Raw genomic sequence first — 23,155 nt, forward strand, 5'->3', positions numbered from 1 at the left:
TTGTGACATGGGCAAAAAGTTGTACATTATGATGGCACCCGAATACAGTAGGCACCTATCTCATCAACTGACCTTGAACTCTGTCCAGTGACATAAGCGTTTCCGGGTCACCACTGGAATCAAAGAAAGTTGGTCCTCGGATTCCTTGAAAGTTAATCTGTTTCATGTGCTTAAAATTCAGCAGGCCTATTTCATCGTTGGTGTATGTGAAGTTTTCTAAACCAAGCCCGCTACCTGAAAGATACAAAATGAAGTGTTTGTTTATAGGAGTTCAGGTTTTACCCCTATTTATAGGAACTTAGCCTTTTTATATATTTGTATTCGGTGATGAAAATAATGCAAAAACGTAAGTATTATAACTAATGTATGTTGATTAATACCTAACCAGAATATAACCTTTGGCAGGATAATTATTAAAAACATTATGTTTAAGAGAAACTAAAAGAGAGGAAGAAAACCTGACTTATAGAGTTCACGAGAACAGAAACAGTAAAACACATGCATTTCGGCTAAGTGGTTGTTGTATTTAACAAACCTGCTTAAACTCAAAATTAAACTTGTTTGTAAGCATATTAAAGGCGAAACTTTGTCATAAAACATCAAATGTTTTATTTCTCATTTAAATGTTTTTTCCCTCGTAATGACAAAATGTAACAGTGCCGTAAATTTAAACATGTTCTCGCCACAACTTCAAGACAAGGAATTCGAAATCGGATTATATATGACATACATTACGGCATGCCAAGTAACAATTTCCCTCAAAGCTTTGACATTTATTTACACGGTGATTGCATTATAAATCGTCTATATTAGTTCGCAGAAATTCTAACCCTGCTTGAGCTTTTCCAAACTTGAACTTACTCCCATTAGTAAGATTTGTTAAGGTATCGTTTAGCGCTAAAGCAATAGCCCATGTGCAGTCATAGCTCAGAGACGCCTTGATGTCACCGAAGAAGACCTGGTGATTGGTTTTGTTGTAATAAGCACGTTGGAACTCTGAAGCAGTGAGGCCTGCCACTCCTGCCTCCTCTTTCGGGTTCAGGTAGATGGTTCTGATGGCGAAATGACCCTCGATAGCCTCCTTTAACTGGCTCACTGTACAATCAATGCCCGTCGTGTTATCGATGTGCACCCACCAGTCCTCCTCCAGCCAACCAGTGATCAACCACACGATCTTAGAACCGTACAATTTCTGCTTGTATGCCTTTCATGAATGAAACAGAATGAAATCGTAAATGAGGTAAAGTGACATACAGGCCGAATTTCATCAGTTACGTGCGTTAATCAGTGGATACATACGTGTTGTGTAAGCTGTATTAAATTAGTGATTACTTATATTGTGTGTACTGGATTAAATCATTGGTTACTATGTTGTGTAAGCTATGTTTAATCAGTGGTAACATGTATTGTGTATGCTTTGTTAATTCACTGGTTACTATATTATGAGTGAGTGAGTGAGTGGCTGAGGTTTAAAATCGTTCTTAACTATTTTTCAGTCATATGACGACGAAGGAATCCTTAGAGTGCATGTAATGTGTCTCCTTGTTGCAGGACGGATTTCTACCGCTCTTTTATTTAGTGCTGCTTCACTCAGACGCCTGACCGAAGGCAAGTAAACTGCCCCGCCCGAGCCATTATACTGATACGGGTCAACCAGTCGTTGCACTATCCCCTTCATGCTAAACGCCAAGCGAGGTACTATGTTATGTAAGCAGGGTTGAATCAGTCTGTTACTATATTGGGTAAGCCATGTTCAGTTCGTGGTTACATATATTTTACAGGCTGTCTCCAATCCGTAGCTACTATATTGGGTAAGCCATGTTCAGTTCGTGGTTACATATATTTTACAGGCTGTCTCCAATCCGTAGCTTCTGTATTGTGTAAGCTGTGTTACGGTTGACTTTTTTTAACAGGGCTAGCTGTGATTACGCATTGGTACAAATCAAAGACATCACAGGTAGGACATTTTGTTCGTTCATGCACACATAAAAATCAAGGTTGAGCAAAGTCAGGGAACCTTGTTACATCATTATAACATCAAGAAGAACTGACCAGTGCAAGTTTTTTGAGCTTGAGGTCATAGCTTGTGATAGCTGTGCAGTATGGAGAGAACAGCACTTACATGAGGAAAACATAGGAATCACAGGGGTTATTGTATCTGGTCTCTTGTTCCCAGTAGTTCAAACACTAGTTGGATTGCAGAAAAACACCAACTGTGCTTCATTAAAAAAATCATTTACATTTCTTTAGATGTTATCCTCAACCCAGTGAAAGGTAACAATAGGTCGACTACACCATTCTATAAACCTGATTTTTAATTTATTCTCAGATATTTTAATCATACACTTGTTTATTCATATATAGCAGTAAAGCTATATATCGCTATTTCTAATTCATATGTGTAAAATTCTGCAGAGAAGTCAGCTTTGTATCGAGATCTGAACCCAGTCGTATCACCTTAATGAGAAATCGTCATATTCCATTAGTAACATGAATATACTGAGAATGGGGTTTACCTCCCAAAGCCATTCCCAACAATTCCAGGCTTACAACACAGACGTGTATATGATATTAATACATTCCGTATGACTATGCCAATTGTGGACTGACGATAGTCCTATGACCGGACTCTCTGTTGACCCCCATATAGTTACTCTGATGACGCTGGTAATAAGTGCTTTCGTATTCTAATTTTATGATCACAGCTGGAGCGTTTAGTTGTAATGGCTTTTTTTTCTTTTTTCAGACATTGTGCATACAGTAAGGTAAACACGAATACCGTGCAGTGCGGGTTTTTTGAAGACGTAGAGCTTGACAAGACAGCTATAAAATATAAAACAGATTGTGGAAGCCGTACGAGCTGACAGAATACTGAGTGAAGCCATACATTATCTTTGAAGCAAAGCCTTCCATCTGGTAACCACAAAGCTTCGACTACGTCTTCATGGTTGAGACATACATTATTTCACACCTAGGGCCTGTCTCGATCTAGCATGAACGTGGTCGGACTATAAACAAGTGCATGCACCTCCACGCGATGTGTAGGAAGGACTCTCCAAACCCGTTTACTTGGAAACCATACATCTCAAGAGTGGTGGAGTTGGAGGGTGTGGGTGGGGTAAGCGAATTTCCAAATAAAGAAGAATTTATCATTTGACGTGAATTTCATCATATGACGTGAGATCGAGTGGTCGTCGACATGATATAGGTGTAATATTGCTATTGAGGCGTAGAACTATAACCAAATCATTCATTCACATGCCAAGGCTCAAAATGAAATTCCTTTCTATCCGAGGTAGATTATTTCCGGCAATCTCTCTATTATTTGGGTAAAGTTACGCACTTACACAAAAGAGCAAATCGTTCCTGCACTCCATTTAACGGAATGATGGAGCAACGTGAATAAATTTGTTGAAATGTTACGCAAACCGATAAGAAAACGATATAGTCTACGTGTTGATTTAAATGGATATAGCATGTTACTCTCCAATGAGATATAAACAGTTGAAGAAAAACGGCAACTTAGTATTAAAGTAATGGCCTACCTCACAGAAGACTTTATACGACATGTCTTGGTAGAAATCACCAATGATAATTCGGGCGTCGTGTTTCTGTAAAACAACAAATAATTGCATTAGGCATCACAAAGATATACACATCCATCAGATGTCGCATATTGTTTCAAGTTAGATGAAAGGACAGTAACGTAAGCAAATAATGATCTGTGGAGTTAAGGGAATAATGACCTGTGGAGTTAAGCAAATAATGATCTGTGGAGTTAAGCAAATAATGATACTTGGAGGTAAGCAAATAATGATCTGTGGAGTTAGCAAACAATACATCAATAAATAAGTCTATCTATTTGGTAGACAGCCCCTTGATTTTTACTTATTCAACAGTGCAAAATGTTATCTGTCATTCATTAAGATTATTAAAGTCGAAGAAGCGGGGATTTATTTGCCATGAAAGCTATAAAAGCATTGAGGCAGTCTACGTGGCCAGAGAAACCATTTCCTTTAGTGCAGCTAGTAGTGGGTGGGGTTCACCCTAAAATTTATTTGACCTGGCGCCTATAGCACTGACGCTAATGTTACATTGTAAGGAAAGTAAATTTTTACGAATTATGAATCGGTAATTTAAGACAAAATTAGTTTAAGACATAACTTAAAACAATGGCTATATAGTGTTAACTATAGAATTATAGAATAACAGCGAAAACAGTGAAACCAGATGTAAACTGTTGAGCATAGTATAAACTGCACGAATTACAAACTAAATTTATTTATTATTTGATTGGTGTTTTACGCCGTGCTTAAGAATATTTCACTTACACGACAGCGGCCAGCATTATGGTGGGAGGAAACCCGACAGAGCTTGTAGACCTTCCCGCGTGCGGCGGGAGAGGACATAAACTAAAGACACGATTATGTGATTGTTTATTTATTTATATTATTTGACTGGCGTGCTCAAGAATATTTCACTTATGCGACGGCGGCCAGATTTATGGTGGGTGAAAACCGGGCAGAGCCCGGGGGATACCCACGACCATCCGCAGGTTGCTGGCAGACCTTCCCACGTACGGCCGGAGAGGAAGCCGGCATGAGCTGGACTTGAACTCACAGCGACCGCATTGGTGAGAGACTGCTGGGTCATCTCGCATGATTATGTGCTGGAAAGGCCACTTAACACAAGGTCAAATGTCAGTTTGCAATTTAATAGGGAAAGAGCCTACAGAAGTGAGAAATGGTGGACAATTTAGAGTTTATTCTCTTCAGCAACTTAAGACAAAATTTATGTGGTGGAAAAGTCGCTAAGATAATGTCAAAGGTCAGTTTGCACCGAGTGACCTAGCGAATGTACCTTAATTAACATTAAACCTATAAAATTGAAAACTGGTGGAAAATATGGACTTTAACACCTTCACTGATAATTACCCGCTTAAGAGCACTTTTGTGGTTGGAAAGATAAATTAAGACAAGGTCAAAAGTTAATTTCCATTGAATGCGGTTTGATTCCTCTTTTAACGATACACAGCCTACAGGAATGAAAACTGGTGGAGTTTTATTTCTTCATCGATAAACGCCAACTTTAGACCATAAAACAGCATAGATCACTTAAGACAGGTTCATAGACGGCAGTGTGGAACCATCCACGTTATAATGGTGTAACATCTTGAAAACACTGCAAATGTCTTTTAAATCTTGAAACAGAATTATTTCACTGAGTAATCATGCTCACGAACCGCATGAAGCCACATATAGACCATGAAACACAACCTTTATGTCTGGAATTGAACGAATCCCCCACAGAGAAAGATGTACAGCATCACTGATAACCTGCCTCTCCTTATGAAAATGCGACTGAAGGTCTCGCACAATGAGAAAATAGGATTGTATCGTATAGGAAGATTATTCATTTAATTGAGATTCAGGTGTACAGTACATTGCAGGATACGTTTATGCAAATTGTTTTGTCTCCTGTAGTTCAAATGACTAAATTGATCTTATGGAACGCTTTCATCGTGCAACCTGGCCCAAGCATAGCCAAAGCAGACTGTGGAAATTACTGTTATTGTAATAATTACTGGACATCAGCTTTGATACATGTAGGTAAAGATGTTTCCATGATGTATCAACATTATGCCCGGGGCGATTCCTCAAGGAAGTTAAAAATTTAAAAAGAAATTAAAAAGGCATACTCTAGAGAGAGGGCATGATATATGATACAATTTGCCATTCACACTGTCAGAGACTGAGCCTCACAAAAAAGAAACCCTTAAGCATAGTATAAGAATATTTATAGTTCGCAGATATTCTACACAAGAAAATAGATACCTTTGGTTAGAAGTTACAAGTTCACCTTGTAACTTGTAGCTTCAGACCAGAATAGATAAACTAATTCTGATTTGAAATTACAAGTTACAATTTCGTACTTGTAACTTCTAACTAAAGGTCCCTATAAGATATTTCACTTATACCTAACCCTAACCAGCATTATGGTGCGAGGAAACCGGACAGAGCCCGGGGGAAACACACACTCATCCGCAGGTTGCTGTCAGACCTTCCCATGTACGATCAGAGAGGAAGTCAGCATGTTCTGGACTTCATACACAATTATGAGGAATGACTTCTGGGGCTGAATGTTTTTCATGTCATGAAACAAGATTCATAACTGATATGACTTTCCTCTGTAATGTAGAATTGGCGTCAATCTTAGGCATAGACATAGGCACCATATCAAATAAATGTAAATTTGGGGCAGTTAGAAAGAGCCCATTTATAGCGACATCATACGTGAATGTTGGTTGAGAGCACATTTGGTCCACTAGCTATCATGTTATTAACATGTTATGCGGAGAGAAATTATAAGGCTGATTTGTTATATATTTATTTAATTGATCTATGCGTAACTGAGTGCTCCAGAATTTTTCAGAAAATTGCATTTGTAGCGCAGTGATTTTCAAACCTCTACAGCTAATGAAAAAAAAAAGATATTTCAGTGGGACAGGAGCCGGCTATAATTTTTTTGATTTTATGACCTATACATCGCCTAAGTGCATGTTTGGAGCTTTATAAGTCGTAGGCATGCCCTTTAAGAGGAAAAGACGGGTAAAACAGCAGTGAGAAAAGAAGCAGCCTTACGAGTGTGTCAGCAGCTGTACGTCACAGCTATAGTCAGTCTCGCTACTCGAGGCCCACAGTTTCTTGCACTGGGGTCTTTTCCCCACCTTACCATAGCAGGTCCTTTAGCAGACAGTTGACGATATGCGGTCTTCCGCTAGAAACGTTTGCCTGATTTCCTGACAGATTTACTCTTGAATACTGCAGTGTAAGGTAACCCTTAAATCAACATATTCAACAATGCCGACTGCGCCCAAATGAGTAGAATATATTCATATATATTGCAGAATACGTTGTTCTTGTTACTTTACACTGTTTATCTAAATGACGTCTATAAATTCTCTGGGGTACAGATGAAATAGGACAAGCAATCTCAGTCAATCTTGACAGAAATCTGAAATAGATCCACAGAGACAAATATCCACCACACGATCGTGGGGTAGGGGAAGTCATATGTCGTTTAAGCCTTATGCATGTTTGTATCTATCATCTTGATGGCAAGCTTGTAAGAGATAAACAACGCTCATGTAAATAATACATAGACACATATACATTTACTTAATATATAAAAACAAGACGCTTGATGTCTTACTGAATGTATACGTTTCTTTGTTGACTGAGCAAGATAGGAGCTATATTTACGAAGATTATGAATGTTTGAATGATTATTACTTTACGCCAGATTGGCAGTATCTGATATCCCGCAGAACAAACAGGCTGAGCTGACATGTTTATTTCATAACTTTGATCGTCGTCATATGACTGAAAAATTGTTGAGTACGACGTTAAACCCCAAGCACTCACTCACTCATAACTTTAATCAAAGACGAGCATATAATGTTTCATTTTCTGAACGTGCATCTTCAATACCGTCACTGATTTAGGAAACGTTCGTCGTTACGATGGTTATGCACCGGCTGCGTGGATAGGTACAAGCCGTGCGACGTAATGGTCAATTACACTGTCGTTCTGCAGACGAAAGTAACGCATCCTACAAATCGTGAGGGAAAAATCGGGTTTTCAATGGACAGTATCTGTCAAGTAGGAGAGGTGTATATCTCTGTATCCGGTAACCGAGACGACTGAGTTATCTCCGGCATTTGTTAGGCTATGAAGACAATGACCACTGTAAGGCAATTCACATGTACATCAGCCTTCTGCGCAGAATCAATGAGTCTTTAGCAGGATAAATTCATACATGGTTACTCAGTGGCATGATACGGAAACATTATGGGTGTCAGTAACCGTGTATGTCCGTATCCGTATCCTTCACTGAGTAAACGTGTCCAGCTAACAGAGTCATGCTGGTCATCTAGTACTACTCATCATACAAGAGAAGATTACGCCAGATACATGAAAACTATCTTCTATATGCATGATCAAAACAAAACACCAAAACTGAGTTTCTTGACCATATTTGGAAGAAACTAAGTGCTTTCCTCTCAAGTTCTTTACGAGAAATTGTTGTGTACGTAGACATATATGGTTGGCATAAGTGTAAAGCATTCAAGATTACACAAACCTACCTTAAGGTTCTCAATCTGGGTTTTAGGATCGTCTCTGAATATCTCCGAGGTGATGACAGTCACATTATTCAACGCCAGCTCGTCCAGTAGCCCGTCTAAAATCTAACAACAGAGACACCTCATGAATATCACCGAAAAACAGATCATTTATTTTCTTGATCAGAAATATCATGTCACCAGGTAATAATACAATAACATGGACTGAAATGTCGAATGACTGTACATACATTATCAAAGAGAGTTGGACAAATACTTTTAAATGAATGGCTGGTTTTAAATCATCATACGTTCTCATTAATGTTGAAGGGTTTGAAGAAAGGGATAGCAAATGCACGTAATAGGAGGAAATTCGAATTTCATATACGTGTCGAACTCACTCGTGTTGAATGGCTAAGAGCTGTGGTATATACGCAAAACAAGAATAAGTGACCAATGTGCGGTAACAAGCTTCCACGCATGCGCATTACAATAATATGAACACCATCCCAACAGCAACAGCCAAAACAACACAGTCCTCCCATAGAGCGGCTTTTCACAGCCCAAACCTTGACACGCTTGTCATTTGTTAATGTGATAAGAGTTATGTACACCACGCTGCTATGGCGGAGATTTAAGCGCACCCGCTTGGGTGCGTTCGAGACAAGGGCTAAATACACGTACGTCACCTAGATACTTGACTTGCTTAAAATTTATCAGGAATAAACCAAGTACTGGTTGACCTGGTGTTAGTATCGACTGAATGGGTGGGTCGTCATGTCTGGTCACGAACAAGGACACCTATAGCAATGATATCAAAATTTTTTCATGTTGATATGAAAAAAAAAACACATGACTGAATATACTATATACATTAGTTTTACTGACAGTGACACCTGACGTGGAGAAAAGCTCTACAGACTCGTGTATGGTGACCACTTACCTCGACACTGGTGTATTAGCCTTTTACCGTGGAGAAACAGCTCTAGAAACTGATGTATTGTGACCTCTTACCGTGGAGAAACAGCTCTAGAAACTGATGTATAGTGATCTCTTACCGTGGAGAACAGCTCTAGAAACTGATGTATAGTGACATCTTACCGTGGAGAACAGCTCCAGAGATTGGTGAATGGTGGCCACCCTCTTCCATCCAAATTGCTTAATGATTTCCACTCTGGCCGGATTCACCTTCGTGTCGGGAGCATTGAGACGAAAAAAACGAGGAAATCTGCTTTTGTCAGACAAGGCCGGAGATGTAGAGATGTAAGAGATCTGGAGAGAGCGTTATAATCGCATTTACACATTATCCACGAGGAAATGTGTGAGTAGGCCTGAAAAAGCCTGGAAATCCGGTAAGCTACCACTGACCTGAAGCTCTAACATTATTCCATTAACCTTAAATATTACTGAACACCGTTACACAATGCTAAAACACTCACAGCGTCACAAATTTCCTGACTCCCTGTGAAATGGCCTTGCTGGAATGTTTCACTCTATACATGAATATTAGCAGCCGGTATTTAAAAACCACCAAAGAAAATAAAAGAAATCCCAAATACCCAATAACTGTAGCATTGCACAGAAGTCAATGTTCTCTTGCACTTAAGCATTTTATTTAGTGAATGACTCGCTTTATGTATAGGATGTCAAAACTTTCATCGATGTGCCCAAGTTAAGAGAGAATATACCCAAAATCTGACTGACCAACAAACCGATGGACCTATCTACACACAAACAGAACGTTGATTAATAAAGCTTCTCGCTGCAGCTGAAAATTTAACCTACATTGGCCTGTTCTCAGTTTCCCCACCCAAACTTGACAGCCGTCAAATAAAGAAAAAATTCTTGAGTACTGCCTTAAACACCTAAGTGAATAAAGACCTGTTTGCTGCAGTTAACACAAGTCAACAGGGTAAATAAGAACAGCATTGTACTAAAATAGCACAATGTTTAATGTAAACCCTGACAATTTTCGTTGAGGTTATCTTTAAGGAATTTGTTTGTTTTTCTAAGTTGCATAGTTTGGCGGCTATATTGAATTTTAAGCAAAACTTTAAAGTCTTCCTTTCAATGATCAATAGGTGCATCCTTTGTGAAATCTGATATGCATGTACAGCAATACTGGTTACATGACATTTGAAAAAGACAAAAAATCCTTTAAAGACTTTTAGAAGCTCAGCATTTGTGGACCATAAAAATTTTTGAATTTTGATATATTTCAGATTATTTTGGACTGGTGATTCCGAATCTATGTTTGTACCGTGTTTACATATAGTCTCAAACTAATTTCAGGGTTTTGAAATCACGTACTTTTTGTGGCATGTAAATCAAAAGCTATGAATGCTGGAAATTTATAATTGCACCAAACTATAGCCACCTTCAGCAAAATTTACAATATCTGAGCAAACTATTAGTAGTTATCTTGCAAGAGATGTTTAAACGGCGTAATCCAATTTCAGAAGTATAAACTGAAGCCCTTAAGTAAATCTGACCAAATCCCTAACCCCAAATACTTAACTGTAGATGTTTTTAAAGCGAACTGCCTTCTTACTATACCAGCATCGTTGTGTTGTTGAGCGATTGCTACAAACAATGTCATGTCGCTCTATACTAAAGCTGTGTAGACTGCTTGGAAGTCGTGAAACTGCAGTCAGTTCAAGTTACGAGTAAAACTATGCACCATTTGTAAAGGATTATATAGAAGGCTTTACGCTTCAAAACGTTATGGACGTTTCAGGTCAATGGTCGCAAGACCAGTAATCAAAACGACATGTAACACAAAAGAACTAAGAAAGTACATACAGTACGAAATTAGGACGACATTATGCACAGAGAGGCACGTTGGAAAGGCAGAAGGTATGTTTTAGGCGAAAGAGTGTATCATTATTCAAAATCGTGTACCATGTCAATATGTCGATAATACAATACAGTCTGTGTGTCTCAGTTGCGCTTTGACTGTAACTGTTCATATATTTAAAGTGGCAATCTAATTCAACGCGATGAAATATCTATCCGCTGGCTCCGCTTTAAACGGAATTAGACACAGCCATTAATCAGTGCCAGAAATTCTGGACACTGTGTCAATATTTATTTACAAGAGAATTATACTGGACACTGTCCCGATATTTACTTACAAGAGAATTATACTGGACACTGTGTCGATATTTTCTTACAAGAAAATTATACTGGACACTGTGTCGATATTTTCTTACAAGAAAATTATACTGGACACTGTGTCAATATTTACTCACAAGAGAATTATACTAACTGGAAAACTTAAGAAATTTTTGATAAATAACCTTGACAATAGTTTTTCCACTAATAACCTGTAGCATAACACACAGGATCTAACAAATTGATTTTATGAGGTGAACATCTGCTAAAACACAAATCAGATCAGTTCAACTATACTGCCTAATATAGTGCGTTTTACTCAACCGTGATGCTTTAAACACGGCGATTTTAAGCCGGGAAGATTCCTTTTGGAAATTATTTTTCCTTCGTGTTAATTCTACGATTCTGATCTCGGCATAGTAAATCAACACATTCTTCCGATCAATTACACAACCTGATGATACAAAGCTTTGATCCTGAGTGGAAAAAACAAGTCAATAAAGCAGGGCATAAACTAATTTAAATCTAAAACGGCAGCCGTCCCTGTAACGAAACAGCATTAACCCACTAATACCAGGTAACACGCGTTCTTGAGACGCGTCGGCAGTTATGCTGGTCGTCATTAGAAAACATACCCCTCCATTCGGTCCGGTTTTTGGAATTCTATCTTTTAGCGTGGGTCGTTTACGTAACAAGAGGATTGAGAGCCATGATATACGGATTTTGTTTGGGGATCGCCAGCGTATTGCGAATGTATATTTTCCAAATACCATTTGCCGGCACCACTTAAATACAAGAATTTATTTATTTATTTGATTGGTGTTTTATGTCGTACTCAAGAATAGTTCACTTATACGGTCGCGGACAGCATTATGGTGGGAGGAAACCGGGCAGAGCCCGGGGTAACCCACGACCATCCCCAGCTTGCTACAAGACAATCCCACTTACGGCCGGAGAGGAAGCCAGCATGAGCTGGACTTGAATTCACAAAGACCGCATTGGCGAGAGGCTGCTGGGTCAATACGCTGCGCTAGCGCGCTAACCAACTGAGCCACGGGGGCCCCTAAACACATGAATGTTAGTAACTTTATTCGATAATATGTTGAAACAGACAGTTACTTGTTGCCTTTAAAATCACGTCATCTTGAATCCAGACAAATATATCAGACGCATGAGTGAAAGACATAGGTTGTCTCTATTATTGTTTAATTCCATGTGAAGTAAAGCAAAGACGTTGGTGTCCTTATTTAGAATCTAGCCATCTGATTTACTGTGTTAAAATAAAACTTTGGAATTAAAAATTTTTAGTTTGACTGCTGTAAATTTTCTACATCGTTATCGGCCATATGCATAAATGTACCTCATAATGAACGAGTGCAGCTGGTCTTTTATCTTTAACAGGTATAACGAGTAGTGTAATTAAAGCAATTTACCTGAACCTGATTCCACAGGTGTGAAGCCTGGGAAGTCGACTGGCTGACCAATGAGCAGCCGGCACCAAGAATCATTTGAATAACGATGTCTTCACGGTAAAAGTTCCTGAACATGACATCGGCCCCAAGCCCCGGGTCGCACTGTAAAATGAATGTACAAGTTATTGAGTGGGTCATTCAATGAGGGACCAACTCGTCGCAAGTTAGCCTGATGCCCTGTGGCCTATTGTTTATTGACCTATTTTGATAATATTTTTCACGATATTTGCAAGTTTGGCTAAACGGCAGAACACATATTTTAGCTGGATAATAATGTACACATATTATTGGGTCCGAGATGTCTTAAGCCACAAAATGATAAAACAGTAAGAAAAGGCATCCGTGTTATGTCCCAATAATTCTTCCATTGCAGAAGAAAATTGCAACGACATTCGCGATGTGCATCCTTACGCTCATTAGAGACGCAAAAGTTAATGATACATACAGGAAACAAGGAGAAGGAATAGCGCATGAGAAAAGAATAAACTTCTATATGTTTGACTAGCATGGGCTCTAATTGATTCGTCTTCTGCTCCTTTCACTGTTGTTAATTGATTTCCATTTTTTTGCGTTTGGCAAAGCATGTTCATCAGAAGCAAATGTTCAGCTTGATATTTGATTACCTCGAAGTCATTTGTTAATGAACATGAGTTTATTCGGACCCAAGTCAAGTTTGAACTAGAAAGCAATGTTAACAATCACATAGACCGATAAGGTCCGGGAAAAAAGTGAAAAAAATACGAAAGATATCTTTCGCATATTGTAACAAATCACCGGTTTTAGACTTTTGTATTCATTTATTAAGAAATGCAATATACAAAGACAACAAGTAAATCCAGAAGTTACATGTCATCCCACATAAATGTACTTTCAACTTTAATTTTCTCGCCACAATATGGCTGAAATATTGCCGGTGTGGAGTTAAGCCATGATCATTCATTCATTCATTCAACTTTGATTTTCAAATCATATAAGTAACTATAAAACGCCAAGCAAAAGCTATAGGACATACTATGAAACCACAGGCAATACGATGTAAGCAGCAATGGACGTTCACATTTATTAAGTGATTAGCAAACCCAAGAAGAATGTAAACTGATGTTTTCATATACACGTGTTGTCAATCATTTAATTGATGGATGCTCTCATTCAGGCGGAGTATTGACTTCACGTTCAAGTCGAAGAATCAATACCAATCAATCATGGTCGACCTAATGCAGGTATTGATACATTTCACCGGAAACTCCATCTAATCATGAATGTTTTATATCCGAAGAGTGTTAAATATCTCATGGAGCGGAAATCTGTTCTTGTTGCTGTCGATATGCAGGAAACTCTCTCTCACACATTTCACATAAAAACCACAAATATACCTCCCACTATTGTTATCACCCATTGTTATCCTTCGTAGTATGGCGTCCAAGTGCTGCACGCTTGCCGAAGTCAACATCCTTCCCGGAAAGATCGGGGCACTTTGATATCAGCCTAACGATTTTTCCGATTCATAAGCATCATAATCTGAGAATAGATTGCATTTGGGAAAGCATTCGGTTATGTACCTGACTTATTTAGTTTTAGTTTACCTCCGTTTCTTCACATTTATCATGGAACGGATCGAAAGTGTTTGTTTCAGGGAGCACGAAAGAGAAAATGGACATCATACTATACAAAATAATTGAGAAAAACACAATGTCTAAGGTGGCAGAGATAAGATTCTCCCAAGATTAAAAGTGATTTTTACACTGGATAAATAATAATACTGGTAATGATAAATATAGCTGCTTAAGCCTTTGATTCCAGCCAATGCGGCGTCACGTCGTTTAATTGAATATTGTATTTATGTATTGAAACATAAAGAAAAAAGCGTACATCATGTATAGCCATCATTAAATTGTACGCACTCTATGTAGCACGTGTATATTAGCCAACTGTAGTAATAGGCCTTTGGGCACTTCTTGAAGTCCTTTTGTTTTTAACACAGGTGATCGATTTTCAGCATCCGATACAGTACATATATAGCCCTTTTAACTCAGCAATTTTAAAAAGTATACATCGCAAGAAATAAATAAGGCCAGGCTTATGACCCGGACCTCAAACTACGTCAGGTAACATGAATAGAAGCTTTAAATTCATTTTTCCACATAACATTCACTGCGTGCCTCTTACGTGTACTAAATTTCCACTCAATCGGACATGGGATTCTAGAGAAAATGCTTTGCAACATGGGCTCCAAGTCACATTACTCAGAACACAAATAATTTTCATCTGCATAAGTTTATCCTTAGGCCTTAAATTTCCACTTGGGATTTCTCCGCTCTCTAAACTACAGTTCCTCACACAAACTTAATTGATACAATTTCATCACAAATTGTTTCAGTGTTTAACAAAACTGGTCACCGCTACATTAACGTCAAAGGCAACAAAGCCTTCTTGAGTTCAACTACATACAAGGGTTACCATTCATGGGATGTTTTGATTTTCATTTAGTTCCTTGTATTCCACATTAATAACATCTTTCGTTGAAATTCGTTGAAACCATATACCAACAGTGTATAGGTATCCCGATGGGTACAATCTTTGCACCTCCTTTTCGGTCCGATATTTCTTATTCACTAACAGTTTATTGCTGATCTGATCTGCTAGCTTTAAACAATCCATACATAGACAAGGTTGTGAAAGATATTTACCCACCTTCGCTGGATTTAACGGAAACCACAGATTCTCCAGATGGTACATCTTATCTGGACCTGTATCTCTACAGACCAAAACGGTCTCTCTCTCTTGCACGCTGTACGACAAGAGTGATAGTTTCAATTTTGACATTGTAAATTATTATCGAGAACTTATATTCTAGCATGGTACACGACTTGAATACTGATTTCACACAGTCGCCTGCAGCATGCCTTGCGTCTTTCGAACATCATTGAAAACTGATGACCGCTTCTCTTTGTTTGATTCCGTTCTATTTGTATTTTATATACTTTCTTAGTTCTTTGGCGGTTTGTGATAAACGTCGTTTGGGAATTGGCCTTGTGATTATTAACCCGTAACGTCTTTATTGGTTGACACTGGTATACCAATGTCTGCTTCGACGCATAGATTAAGACTGCCCCTCTAGTTTTATTTCTTAAAGCTACTTGTGGCTACTTGCCACAGTTAAATTTTCAATGGAGTAGAAATTATTGGCAAACCAAAAGCAAACAGTTTTTTGGTCTCATGACATTTTCACCTAGTAGCTAGCTTGTAAAATTTCCAACAAAGAATGTCCTCTTGGCTTTGTGCAATTGCAGTTTTAATTCCACCTCACTCTCATCAGCTGCTCTGGAGAAGATGATTTTTTCGTTTTGCACAATATCTAACATGGCTGCTACGTAGGGTGATCAGAAGTTCCCAGATATTAAGATGCACTTGTGAGCCCGCTTGCACAAAAAAGTTACAATCGCGACCGTAGGCCAAATTTGACTCGTACATAAAGGTAACATGTGTAAATGAACAATGTATCGGTCAATAACTTTTCTTGCCTTCATTTTCAAAAGAGCTCTGCATCAAAATGATTCAGCTGCTAATAACAACATGTCGAAAAAAGCTCGTGACATCTTTTGAGACAATTGCATTGCACATCTTTGCAAACCACGCGGAAAAGTACTAGCAGTCTACCTGAGGCAAGTATGTGTATTTAGTGTTAGTCTTGGGATAATTGTAAACATTTACAGCATGTCGACCCGATTGTAATTTCTGATTTAGGTTACAACTACCGCAGCTTATAATCCCTCCTTGTGTGTAAAATGCTTATATTGTCTCTCTCGTGTATGTTTATAACATTCTTAAAAATAGTTTAAAAGAAACCGAAATATCGAATAACCTTTACTTTGGTGTGCATTAAAAGAATTTCGTTAAAATTTGAGTACTAATATTTATTTCGTGACCCGTCTAAACAGAGATTTAAAGGCAAACTGTTTAGTAATATCTGAAAAACTGTGGGACATTATATAGATGTTTGACAGATAAGTGATGTATATGTAGCGTGAATTATTGAGCTGTTCATGGTATTATAAAAAAAAAAACACGTCAGCATAGCTGTCTAACTGATGTATAGCTTTACACTTGCGCTTTCAGGTTATAGGGTAGACCCGGGATCAAACCCGGGTCGGGTCCTACCAAAGACTTTAAAGATGATACTTGATGCTGCCTCGCTCAGCACTGATTTTCCTGGTGTCAGCAAGGAAACATGACTGATTGGCCTGGTGTCAGTATATTGGGGTATCATGTGTGGTGTCTTTGATATGATATTTCAGTGGTGGCAGTACTTTAGCGGTATGGATTCCTACCACAAGAAGACACACTGTATGTGCACACATCTAACTACTCCTCGTCGTCATATGACTGAAAAATTGTTAAGTTCGACGCAAATCTCTAAGCATACATATATACAGAAAGAAAGAAAGAAAAACGATTTTACTGTGTTCAGAGGATATATGAAATAAGCAAGAACCGAATGAATGATGAATGACTAAATCCTTGGCATTGACTGATTGGTGTTTTACGCCGTACTCAAGAATATTTCACTTATACGACGACGGCCAGCATTATGGTGGAAGGAAACCGGGCATAGCCCGGGGAAACCCGCGACCATCCGCAGGTTGCTGAGAGACTACGTCAATTTAGCTTTACTGAATGTTATTCTACATGCCATAAGGTCATCCATGATAAATGATAACATGATGTTTTTTTTAGACACTTGAGTTATATTTTAAGTAGAAGCCTCCGTGGCTCAGTTGGTTAGCGCGTTAGCGCAACGTAATGACCCAGGAGCCTCTCACCAATGCTATCGGTGTGAGTTCAAGTCCAGCTCATGCTGGCTTCCTCTCCGGCCTTACGTGTGAAGGTCTTGCAGCAACCTACGGATGGTTGTGGGGTTTCCCCGGCCTCTGCCCGGTTTCCGCCCACCATTATGCTGGCCGCCATTATATAAGTGAAATATTCTTGAGTACGACGTAAAACACCAATCAAATAAATAAATAAATAAATAAATAAATTTTAAGTGGCTTCCAGCTGGGAATCTATGCGTCGAAACAGACATTATTAAATCACCCAACCAATAAACCCAAAACGACGTATAACACAAACCACCAAAGAGCAAAGAAAGTATATACAGTAGAAAATTGGACGGATTCACGCAAAGAGAAGCAGTCAATAGTTTTCAATGCTGTTAAAAGACGCAGTCTATGTTCTAGGTGACTGACTGAAATCAGTATTCAAATCGTGTATTATGGTAGAATATATTTATTTATTTGATTGGTGTTTTACGCCGTACTCAAGAATATTTCACTTATACGACTGCGGCCAGCATTATGCTGGGTGGAAACCGGGCAGAGCCCGGGGGAAACCCACGACCATCTGCAGGTTGCTGGCAGACCTTCCCACTTACGGGCGGAGAGGAAGCCAGCATGAGCTGGACTTGAACTCAAAGCGACCGCATTGGTGAGAGGCTCCTGGGTCAGCGAGCTAACCAACTGAGCCACGGAGGCCCCCTGGTAGAATATAAGTTGTCGATAACAAAATATGTATCTGAGCTGCATAAAAATGTTTATGTCAACTGACAGACTACCATCCAAAGTATCTTTTAAAGGCATTAAATATTTTTTAGAATTATTTCACCAGTAAAAGTTCAGTAAAGTTTCGTCTTGACACAACTTCAGTGCTTCTCGTTTACTTTAGCACTCTAACGTCGAAAGTATTTTCCGTATTATAGTCAAGGAAGTAGCCTATGGCGGGTAAAAGTTATGAACCTCGGCGATGAAGTGATAAATAGCTTTCTCGGAAATGGGACAGAATGGAAGGATATTTCTTCCACTGCATGAATTGTTGATACAACAACCCTGCTGTATCATTTAAAGTTTAAGTATCCTGTAGATGCACGGCCAAGGAATTCCTGGTTCAGGTCCTAACCTAAGGAGGGACTGAGCTGCTGGCAAAAGCCCCGTGTTAACTGTTTACAGAATTACAAGATTATTGTTGCACAGCTAGATTCATGCTCAATTCTGAAACAAATGGAATTTTAAAATTTAAGCACCACTGAGGCTAATCTAGGCATTCGACTGTCGCTGAATTTTATAGTTCAGTTTTGTGGTGGTGGCTTCTAAGATGAGAGCGGTGCTGACTTAGTTATCCCGGACGTCAAAGGACCTCGGCTTGAGCACGGCATTTCAATAATTTTACTGTATTTTATGACAGAAAACAGCAAAAAATCAGCCCTTGTATGTATTTCATTCCCACAAACTTTCGGCATCCCTCAAGAATTATTCACTGACTCTGATATTTGTTATTTAGAAACTACTGACTACACGCTAAAATGAACGACAAAAGATGCATTTGTTTGAACAGTCGTTGAATATTACACGGCTTGTAAATCAAATGATTTTACGTCATTGGTTGTCTGTAAGGGTACACACCTAGCCCGCCGGCTACACGCAAATCGTTGTAAGCGATCTCAAAATGATGTGCAATAGTTCTTTGTTGTCAAGTGTCCCTTCATGGAGGGAAGGACTACGCCACAGCTTAGGCCGCGCAATCTGATAGCAATTTGTTTGATTGGATCAAATTCTCAAGATGTCTCCCTCGTTTCACATCAGCCATTTGTGCAGTATTGTCAAGTTATTCTGTCAAAATCTCATTAAAATAATAAAGTATGATACTTTCTAGCACGCCTGAAAATGCTGCTTTCTATTGGATTTCGATTGTTATGTCTTGTACTTTAAGCGGTATTAGACACAATCATGAAGCACAGCGCCAGAGACTCTGAACGCCCTGTCCATATTTGCTTACAAGAGAATTATACTCATTTTAAAACTTAACGAAGTTGTGAAGGGATTTTATGACATAACCTTGACACACCAGTTTTGCAGTAATAACTTGTGACATTAAGTAGGTGTCCTTTGTTCTAAGAGCCACCTTGTGGTTACCTTGGCAATAAAGAAAACGTCTGCTTTATGCACCAACAAACGATGCCGTTTGGATAAGAATCATTCCAGGTATGTAGTTCTGTGTTGTTGCTTGACGTTGTATTCAGCAATTCTTCAGAGAAATTTTCAGACAATTTCATTCGGAGTATCATTCCACAGCTGTACAATGAAACTCGTCAGCTATTGCATTTCCTCTATTAATACCAAGAATGAGACATTTTAGCTTAAACTAATATGTTTGTTGGTTAGCACTGTTGTTTCTCTAGGCATGAACTAAAACTGTTGTTAGAGATGTACATGGCGTTGGTAGGGCAGAATTCCAGTACATTAAAAATTGCTACTATACAGCGGTTAACAGTATGAGAGTTTTTTGACTTAATTTGACATTAATTATCGGTGACTGCCTTTACCGATTCTCTAGTCTAGAAACTATCGACAATCTCTCATACATTAACAAGACCCATAAGTGTTTTAAATAGCCATGTGCAACGATAAAATGATGATAAAAACGTCAGCGTAAACGCATAACTTTCTAGTGGAACCTATGCATGCAATCAATAAATACATAATTTCAGAGAGCTGGCCTCTAGCGTCTCTATGTCTTGTACAAGTACTGGTGTCGTGTAGCACTTTGTCTGATGTTAAATTTGCAATTAAAGCTCTACTTTGTCAGCTTCAATAATTGTATTTTGCCGAGCAAATAATCAAAATCGTTCAAGGCAATTTCCATTCAAAACTACTTGAACGTTCCACCGCTTGTACTGGTTAAGGGCTTGCAGATATTTTTTAAATAGGCATTTAAATGCTTTTTTGTTCAGTGGGCTCAGATGACCACACTGGTGTTTTCTACATGTTAAAACTAATTCATTCTGTCTCCATCGTCTACTTAACCAGTGCAGCATATGGAAATAGTTTACAAGAGGTCTAAGCCTCTCCGAGATCTGATTTCTTTGCATTGGTTTAATGCTATCGTATGATAAATGTGATGGAAACACAGCATTTTAAGCAATTCTAGACCAGTGACGTCTAATAAATTACAACTGACATAACTGCATTTTTGATTTACCTCATTCTGCTTAACCCATGGTGCTCAGGAGCTAATTTGCTACCATTTGGCCACTTACATGAACAGATAGAATAAGACACTAAATGGATAAAACTGACAAGAGGGTGTATTTCATCGGTCACGTGTGACTATTTGCCAGCTACAAAACTATCGTCGGTGTTCTAATTTTACTCTCTGAGCTGCACGTATTTAATGATACAACAAATAATACAAAAAAGGTTCGAGTCATCTAAGTCATAAAACTCATGTGGTTATATTGCTGACTCACTTTATATATTGTTGACGTATACAATAATGAAATACATAAAAACATTAACCATTAGAGATACCTTAGTATTGTTCCAGACGAGCTTCAGATTGTATCCGGGAAGGACGTCTTTCCTGCTGTTGATGTGTTGGACGGCCAGTTCGGCAGCCTCGAGTGCCATTCTCCCGCCTCGCCACGAGCCCTCCATGGGGAACAAGCCGAGGATGTAGACATCGTGAGTCGACAAGACGACGGGTAGGTGTGTGTAAATGGTCGTCACTACGAGAACTGCATTTACCCAAAGCGATTCCATGAAGGGCCACAGCATTTGCCACTACACCGCTGTTGATATCTCTCTCGAATTTGTCGTCTAAAAGCACAGACTGTTATTGATCACTCCACCTGCTTACCTATAGTACAATACTGCACAAGACTCGACACGACCGGACTGTCCCAATGGACAGTTAGTTAAACCCACTGTCCAACCAGGATTCGATGAACGACGATGACAATTTCGGCATTCCATGTGACAGCAAACAACAACCCTAAAGTGCGCAGCATTTGTAAGCTATGCTTGTCCACGATACAATGTGAGTGAATAGTTAGTCTAATGCTAGAAACTCAAATTCGAAAACTATAAACCGAATCCGCTTTACAAAGCTGCCTCTGGCCTGGGATAATACCTATCTCATTAACAACTTCAATAATGACTAGGGCGTCAGCGAGTTAACGGTGTTCTGCGAGGAATGCAGAATATAAAGTTGTTTTAATAAGATGCTATCGATCTTACTCCGAGGACGCCGACCTTTGCATGGGAACTTTCTTCATCATCTAACACCGCGCTTCCTTCAGTATCAATACTGAAACTCGATACAAGATTTATATTGGCATTTCCCTCAGCAATGACGCTGACACAATCTTTAGTATTCTTTCTGACACTCAAATTATCATTCGCATGGCCATATTTGTTCAAATCCGATGTTGACAGTTAATTCAACATTTATACTGGCACTTTCCACAGTATTCACATTAGCACAGTTTTCAGAACTGATAGCGGTTCTTTTCCATCCTATGCTACACGATAATTGTGCTTTTTCCGCACCGCAGTTAACCTTGGCACATTTTCAGCATTCATTTTGGTATCCTTCTGCGACATTTATATTGGCACTTTCTGCTGTATTCACACCAGCTCATTTTCTATATTCATTGTAGTATCTTTCTTTAAACTTCATACGTACACTTTTGTCAGTGTTTCATCATTACATTAACACTGGCACCTTTCTTCCTTTCTTCTATATCACCGGCACATTTTCCAGCATTTATACTTGCACATTCTTTGGCATTTATATGGGTACTTTTTGCAATATTCACATTAGCACATTTTTAGCATTCACATTGATAGAGTTGTTCAACATTCGCATTGCTACTTGCTACTGTATATTCAAATTGGCACATTCCTCGTACAAGGGCAGCGCCAGTAAGTTCGCCACGTCATTATTAGATTGTGTGCGACGGGTCAAGTCTCGTCACTCTATCGCTCTTGGTTTGTTTCACTCATGGAATTTTCCTATACCTGGAAGAATCTAACAGCACGTACATCCTGCATTCAGCAGCACTCATCTTCAGTCCATTTTCTACCATATTTATTCTCTGATAAAAGTGATAATTTATCTACATTTGCACACTACATGTAGCTAGTGTTTATGCTTTTAATTGCTAACCCTGCCTGATTATTTGTCGATTGGACACGTCATATTCTCTGACGCAGGGTGTTAATTTGTTTCAGCTCCACGGTGGTCGGGTTTATGAGTCGATAGAATAGGAAAGTTTCGAATTGAACTCTTTAATCGAAAAGAATAAAAATAGTACTCCCGTATCATATCATGTGACCTGTCAAATATGTTAGGCAACTAATTTTGATCACATTTTCTACAACATCATGTCCTGTGACCTGTCAAAAATGTTACGTCTACAACATCAGCGTTGAAAAAATTTTTTGTAAAGTTGATAAGAACCCTAAAGGAAGCAACAAAGGTTGTGTAACATTATTACAGTAAGGTACATGATACAGTAAGACTCGTTTTATCTTTAAGAACAAAAGAGTTCAACCTGAAATTCCCCTACTAGCGGAGTGCGTAGAGTAAACCACTAAATACCCTTGGCCAGGTATTC

General features: G+C 38.8%; 1 protein-coding gene across 1 annotated transcript in view; it reads right to left on the minus strand.

Annotated features, from left to right (window-relative positions):
- Positions 1–12,744, minus strand: part of LOC135477596 (uncharacterized) — a 28,328-nt gene extending 15,584 nt beyond the window's left edge. The window contains exons 1-5 of the mRNA XM_064757796.1: positions 12,670–12,744; positions 9,224–9,394; positions 8,147–8,248; positions 3,546–3,611; positions 862–1,204 (exon numbers count right to left, since the gene is read on the minus strand). Coding sequence (XP_064613866.1) covers positions 862–1,204; positions 3,546–3,611; positions 8,147–8,248; positions 9,224–9,394; positions 12,670–12,744 — 757 coding nt within the window. The remainder of the gene's footprint in view (positions 1–861; positions 1,205–3,545; positions 3,612–8,146; positions 8,249–9,223; positions 9,395–12,669) is intronic.
- Between the last annotated feature and the right edge of the window lie 10,411 nt (positions 12,745–23,155).

The sequence above is a fragment of the Liolophura sinensis genome, chromosome 1 (assembly GCF_032854445.1).
Source record: "Liolophura sinensis isolate JHLJ2023 chromosome 1, CUHK_Ljap_v2, whole genome shotgun sequence".
NCBI classification, from domain to species: domain Eukaryota; kingdom Metazoa; phylum Mollusca; class Polyplacophora; order Chitonida; family Chitonidae; genus Liolophura; species Liolophura sinensis.